Source organism: Sinocyclocheilus anshuiensis, unplaced genomic scaffold (assembly GCF_001515605.1).
Source record: "Sinocyclocheilus anshuiensis isolate Anshui unplaced genomic scaffold, SAMN03320099.WGS_v1.1 scaffold940, whole genome shotgun sequence".
NCBI lineage: Eukaryota > Metazoa > Chordata > Actinopteri > Cypriniformes > Cyprinidae > Sinocyclocheilus > Sinocyclocheilus anshuiensis.
This window is the reverse complement of record NW_015549620.1, coordinates 319,172-326,721: the sequence shown is the minus strand read 5'-3', so window position 1 is coordinate 326,721 and position 7,550 is coordinate 319,172. Positions and strand designations below refer to the sequence as shown.

The 7,550-nt window shown below is 38.8% G+C and overlaps 2 protein-coding genes across 2 annotated transcripts in view; both read right to left on the bottom strand.

Moving 5' to 3' along the window:
• The window catches only part of LOC107659406 (insulin receptor-like), a 62,746-nt gene extending 59,310 nt beyond the window's left edge, over positions 1-3,436 (bottom strand). The window contains exon 1 of the mRNA XM_016448339.1: positions 3,241-3,436. Within this exon, the coding sequence (XP_016303825.1) occupies positions 3,241-3,406 (166 nt within the window). The 5' untranslated portion in view covers positions 3,407-3,436. The remainder of the gene's footprint in view (positions 1-3,240) is intronic.
• A 351-nt stretch (positions 3,437-3,787) lies between these two features.
• The window catches only part of LOC107659408 (insulin receptor-like), a 10,987-nt gene continuing 7,224 nt past the window's right edge, over positions 3,788-7,550 (bottom strand). The window contains exon 2 of the mRNA XM_016448343.1: positions 3,788-4,359. Within this exon, the coding sequence (XP_016303829.1) occupies positions 3,803-4,359 (557 nt within the window). The 3' untranslated portion in view covers positions 3,788-3,802. The remainder of the gene's footprint in view (positions 4,360-7,550) is intronic.

Below are 7,550 nucleotides of genomic sequence, written 5' to 3'. Positions count from 1 at the left end.
GCGATATTTAATGCGCATCTTGTCAGTAAAGCCGGTTCTGTAATCAGCGGTAAATCTCCATCACCTGTGGGCTTTCACATTGAGCAGCATTAACTACACAGAGCCGTTGTTCACTGACGAGCTGCACAAAAAATCACGCGAATATGAACGTGGTTTTGCGCAACTCGTCAGTGAACAACGGCTCTGTGTAGTTAATGCTGCTCAATGTGAAAGCCCACAGGTGATGGAGATTTACCGCTGATTACAGAACCGGCTTTCTGACAAGATGCGCATTAAATATCGCATGCGATTTATCGTGCAGCCCTAACCGAAAGTCACGCAGAGAACACGCGATCATGCAGGTCACATGCACACTTCACACGATCTCACAACTGGATTCGACTAAGTTTGCAAGGTTTGTGAAATTAAATTTTCATTAGCCATTCAAAGATTTGTTTAAATGATGTAAATGCGTATTTGCTGAATGCTGACGGCAAACGAAAAAGTATTATAATATTTGCCTTTCTATTACTAATAATATAAAAGCAATCGTTATAATACTTTTTGTATACATTTTAATTCCTTTGTTTAACAGTTCTATCGGATTATTAGACAGACTTCTATCCGTATTAGACAGAACTGTTAAGGACGACGGCGAACAAGAGGGAGAATGTGAGCACTGTGTGCTCAGGCGCTGCCGCTCTCAGCGCCATCAAAATAAAAGTCTGGCGCGCCGTCAAAATAAAAGTCCCGACTCGAACGCATCGGCCAAACAAAAAAACTTAGCAGCCGATGCCGATATTTGAAAAATGCCAAATATCGGCCGATATATCGGCCTTGGCGATATATCGGTCGACTACTAGTCATATATTTGAATGTTGAGCAGCAAGCTCATTGGCTACCGATTCAGGTGAGAACCAATCAGCTGTGCCATGCGATAATGATGTCATTAGGTCAGATTGAGTTAGACCTATCGGACTGCGCCATCTAGAGTTTCATGCCAGAACTCTGTATATATAAAAGGGAAAAGAGTATTATTGTAGATACTGAAGTTTTAGCACTTCAATAATCTTAAAGTCTTCGGTGTAGCTTTTTTTAAAACTACAAATATTGCAACAATATGTGGTCATGAAAATAAGAAAAAATATTGTAAAAAGTTTTTAATAGTTTTGAAATACAGTATGTCAAGCCACAGAACAGGGCCTAAACACAAGGCATTGCTACAACATGGATGACGAAAATAAGACAAGGCTTATTGCCAGAATTAGCTCTTGAGGTCAGGTGCCAAATGGCAGAAAACCTCTAATAAATTAGCACAAAATATACTCACTTTACACAATCAGCCATTTTCTGCAAAATCCACACAACAACATCCAAAAAGGGACTTTACGGTTCACTACCTTCATAATCTATTGTAAACAGAGAGCGTAATTCCTGCAGTACACACAACAAACACTATGAGGTCTGCGCAACATACACAAATCAAAACTATTTGAAAACAACATTCATCTTACAGTATCTCTTTGCACTTTAGTACTCTGTGGTTTTATAAGTTGCTGCACACTCCAAGCAATATTGGACCCCTAACCCCAAGTCCTTCACCAGTCACCACAGACCAAGCAGCAGGCCAGGACAGATTCTATCATTAGATAATGCTTTTTTAATCTCCACCTGTTGCCAAAAACTCCATCCCCTACTGTACAACTGCAACTCACCAGACATGAGTCAAAGTGGCCCGAACAAGGATTTTATCAAAGCACTTAACAAGGACTTCAGTCTATCCTTACTCTTGCATTAATCACCTACAGGCAGTTTGTCCCTCAACTCTACAAACAGATAAAGCAGAATTACGAAAATCAGTTGTTTTGTCATTTAAAATTTGAGGAGTTTATAAACTACCGTTACTTGATATCTAAATGTCCCTTCAAAGTCTCTTATGCTCACCAAGGCTGCATTTATTTGATCAATTGTACAATAAAAACAGTAATATTGTGAAATATTACTACAATTTTAAAATAACCTTTCTATTTTAAAATGTGATTTATTCCTGTGATGGCAAAGTTACATTTTTTAGCAGCCTAATGTGCATGTTTGGTGCAAATTTTTCATTATTATCAATGTAAAAAACTAAAGTTTTTATTTGAAATAGAAATCTTTTGTAACATTACAAATGTCTTTACTGTCCCTTTGAACAGATAATGCATCTTTGCCGAATAAACGTTTTCATTTGCGGTATATTTGCTGTGTATATTAATAGCAATACTAGAGTTACATATTGACACTGGAATGGTTTTAGCATGTTGCTATATTGTTTTGGGCAGTTGCTAAGGTACTGGCACAAGACAAAAGAGCCCACCTCTATGCATTTATTTTGGTCACTAGAGCCCTTCTCCAACTTAAAACAAAGAGATTTTTGCCTGAAAACTAACTGCACACATCTGCCTTAGCAAACACAGCTACAGAGAGTCTTTTCTTTTTAAAATGGGGCCGCAGAAAGACCATTACCAAACAGAACATGATCATGCCTCCAAGACACACATGACACCATACAGTTGGTTCAAAGAACAGTTACATGATGTGTCCCATGTGTTGCGTAATTGTGCGAGCTCAAGGGCTTTGCACCAATATGTAAAGCTCTTCCCTATGTTCAAAACACAAGCTCTTCAGCACTTCAAATTGAATAGATGGAACAAAGGGTTGCAGACAGCTTCGTCCGTAGCAGACCAGCTCATAATGTGCGACTGGCCACTCCAACGGATCCTGTCAGGCAAAAAACAAAACAAAAAAAAACGCACATACACCAACACAAAGCACCACCCACACCCCGAACTACTTCACAAACAGGGCTGTTACGTCATAATCTGGAACATGGTTCATGCTTTGACACAGAAACTTGGCTTACTTAACTGCAGCTGATCACCTGACTTGTAGCTTCCAGCATGGTTCCAGCATCTCTATTGCTGAAAAAGCCAGTGAATGTACTGCCAACACAGTCTGACACACACACACACACACACACACACACACACACACAGAGAGCCTTGACAACTTTCCACTCACTTCTCAAAACATCTCAAGACTCTATGGTAATATAAATATTATTACCCTAATACGCTAGTGAAAACGGAGATTTGAAACGATTATCTGACAGTGAGGGGGAGGCGAAAATGAGTGGGATTCCTTTCGAGGGTGTAAATACATTCTGTGTGATGGTTTAACAGTGCAAAACTAAAATAAAAAGAAGTGCTTTAGGTTACGTACTTCTCTGGCAATGCTTCTGGTTCCAGCAGCGCTCGCTAAAGTCTCCGTTGATGGTGGTGAGGGGGCAGGTGGTTTTGCCCTGAATCGTGCCGGGGCAGACATCTCCGCACTCTCGATCATTCTTATTGGCCACGATGTAGTTGTCCTCCACCGAGTCAAGGATCATGGACCAGTCAAGGGTGGAGAGGTAGCAGAGGTCGGGGTTATATATAATTTATATTGACAAATCTGACAATTTGTACATATATATACAATTTAGTGTGACAAATCTGACACACACACACACACACACACACACACAGTCTGACACACACACACACACACACACACACACACACACACAGAGAGCCTTGACAACTTTCCACTCACTTCTCAAAACATCTCAAGACTCTATGGTAATATAAATATTATTACCCTAATACGCTAGTGAAAACGGAGATTTGAAACGATTATCTGACAGTGAGGGGGAGGCGAAAATGAGTGGGATTCCTTTCGAGGGTGTAAATACATTCTGTGTGATGGTTTAACAGTGCAAAACTAAAATAAAAAGAAGTGCTTTAGGTTACGTACTTCTCTGGCAATGCTTCTGGTTCCAGCAGCGCTCGCTAAAGTCTCCGTTGATGGTGGTGAGGGGGCAGGTGGTTTTGCCCTGAATCGTGCCGGGGCAGACATCTCCGCACTCTCGATCATTCTTATTGGCCACGATGTAGTTGTCCTCCACCGAGTCAAGGATCATGGACCAGTCAAGGGTGGAGAGGTAGCAGAGGTCGGGGTTCTTCTCTACGCGCACGGCTCCACGGGTGATGTTCATCAGGCTGTGAAGGCCGATCTCTTTCAGCTGCAGCATCTCGAACAACACGAGTGCGTAGTTGAAGAAGAGATTATTACCGCGCACCACTGTGAGGTTGGGAAACAGGTCACTGAGGCTCTCCAGGCCGTAAACGCGGAACAGGAGCAGGTAGTCCGTCACTACCGTCAGCTTGGGGTAACTCAGACCACGGAAATCCTCCGGTTTGGTCGTGAACATGAGCAGAATCTTTAAGTGGCCTTCGATCACGGTGCAGTTCTCCAGCACCCGCAGGTTGGTCACATTATTTCTGATGTCTTTACTTGAGCAAACTGCGACAACAAAAAGACAGCAAAATGTTAATTGGTTTAGTGAAAATCTACAGCAAAAATTTTGAATAAATTGCTTGCAGATGATGACCTTCAATTTAACAGGATTTTATTCTGTAACAAGCATAAACAAACAAAATGCAAAAATGTATTCCATAGAAACCTATAAAGAAGATCATTTACAGAGCCATAAAAAAAATTTCATTAGACATTTTTCTGATAGTTTTCTGTCGCACTGTTCAATTTTCTTCCTTTGAGGTGATGCCTTCCATATGACATAACATGTTTAATGAAGATAATAAAACCTCTTCCTGCAGCTTTTCACATTCCAGTGCTGCTTTACTAGTGTATGAGATGGAGAGATGCTTCTCAAATGTACTTCAGTCCGGAAGTTTTGGAGCATGAGGAAGCTGAAACACACAGTATAACCCTACTGACATGAGTGTCCTCTCAGACACACACAATGTGCAATACGTCTACACTTACACTTATTTTTAGCACCATACTCCTAATACACTATGTACAAATGGGGAGCCAGGCACTTGAAAAGAGTATTGTTGAAGCACATGAATGAAACGGTGGTACAGTGAGATGAGATGTGTCCTGGCTGACTGGGTGTAGTCATTCACTCTCTGAATGACGCTCTAGCCCAATTTAAACCCTGAACATCGAACAATGAGTAATGTAAGTTACAATCATGAGATGAAAAAGATTTAATTTAATTTGTTTTAAAGACAAAAACAAAATTATTTAAAGGGATAGTTCACCCAAAAATGAAAATTCTGAAATATCAGAAATATCTTAATTTGTGTTCCGAAGATAAACAAAGGTCTTACAGGATTGGAACGACATGAGGGTGAGCAATTAATGACATAACTTTCATTTTTGGGTGAAATATCCCTTTAATGCATTTACATTTAAATTCAATTATTTAATACTTTAATATTCTCAAAGCAAGTTTTAGGAAGGTGTTATTTTATACAGGTTACATGTTATTTGTTTTATTTAAGTTAAAATAGGTAAACAATCTTTTTTCATTTGTAAAAGATCAAAACATAAATCATAACTTTAACAAGTTAACCTTAAAGTAAACTACAGGTTTAAAATATGCTTTAAGAAGAAGAAAAGAAAATGTCTAAAGAAGAAAAGGCATGTAATTGAGGTAGTGATTTATGGCAACGCTGATTTCTCTGCAGCTAGTCCTGCTTTGTTACAGACCTGAAAAGTATATTTCAACCTGACATATTGATTGAAATCTGCATTCAATCTGCATAAGTGTGTTTGCCTTTGCAGCCACCATTAAGAGATCAAAATAAATCTTGCGTCAGAAGATATATAATGCAAATGTTCTTTTTTTTTTTTTATTAATAAATAAATGCGGCAAACGGCCAAACCACACAAAGTACTCACTTTCCTCTGAAACAAGACAAACAATAGCAAACATTTCAACCAGGACACAGGAAGGAACTGTAAGTGTGACCATATAAAAGCAGAAGTCTTAAAAAGAGGCGTGTCTCCACACCTCTTGTCCCACTTCCTCTTTTGAGGTTTTGCTGGTTTGTCATCATCTGCTTTTTGGGTTCTTCACATCAAACCGAATTGTAATTGAACAATATGGCTTTGTGAGAAAGCGACTTACAAATGATATACATTCAATAATATTAATATCAAACAATCTCATTCTCATTTTTACTTTAACAATCATGGATTTCCTCCAGACATGCTTTATGCTTCATATCTTTATACTTTAAAACATATTACAGCATTTTTAGGCACATTGTGGACATAAATGTGACACCATTGTGACACTTCCAACCACCTCATCCTGTGAGAAAAGACTGCAACAAAGGTTACAGGCAATAAATTTAGCATACAGTAGATTTTGGGCAACTAATAACAGTGAGCAGAGAAGAGAGTCGGGATGATTTAAAGATGCACCTGCACACCAGCTGCTGTGGTGTCCTCAAACTAGGTGAGAAGAACAATATTACTGGGTTTTCCACCACTAAATTGTTCTTGAAATCAGAAGAAAAGCGGAGTCTAACAGTTGTTGCACAAGAATTTGCATGAGCGGATTTGAGTCTGCAACTAGCTGAAACTATTTTAAAACTTGTGAGAGACAAACTGCATGTGAAATCTCAATAACTCAAAGGTTAAGATTTGATATAAGAAAATTTTAGCATTAAATTGTATAATTTTTTGGGACAAAATGACCCATAAATGTGCTTTACTAAATTAAAATTAAAATAAACATGCTGTGTAAATTTCATAATAATATGAATAGCTGAATCAGTAACAGATTCTTAAAGCTGCAGTCCGTAATTTTTGCCTCTTTGTCGCCATCGCTGTTTGAAAACCTGGAATTGCAGCTGGGCGCGGAATTATCTAGCTTGCGTGGGTTGTGAATCGGCACGGCTCCAGTGCGGATGAATCTAATGTTCTGAAGAGTATGTGCGGCAGTCAGTCACCGCACCAGCGTGGATATTTACTGTACTTCGCAATCACAGATTCTAGCCTACGTCTTGGAATATGACCCAAATAAGAATTTTCACCGTATATTGCCATCTGAACAAGTAACACGTCTGCCACGTTTGTTCTGACCACCTGAGGAAAAAACCATTACCATAAATCTCGCTACCAATGGTGATTAAATCTAAAGATTGGTTAGCTCATAATATCACATCAAACCATTCAAATTATTATTATTGTTATACTTCATTCTCAAATGATTAATGTTAACAACATCAGCATTGGTGACTATGAGTATAGTGTGTGTATTAGCATGTAGATTTCAATTTCTGCACAGTCTAATCTAATTGTCATACTCTTCGAATTTCATATTAAGAAATTCTTTTAACCCAACAAGCAAATTATGCTCCCTTCAAACTGGTTTTCTTTAAAATACAAATCTTTGTAATCCCAAACTATCTGTAATCAGAAGCACATTTGTAACTGGAATATAATTTCATTTCATTCACATGTGTTTCATAAACACATAATCCTTTCTGGATTAAAATCCACCATCAAAATTATACATTTAATTATTCTGGCTGCTGTGAGAAAAGGCTACAAACGATCCGTCACCTTCAGGATCCTGACATGCGATAGCCTAGTAGCCGGGACAACTTCTTTATGTTTACAGACGTGACGTAATGACGCAGTGCCATGCTCGAATTTCCCGCGAAAACCTACCC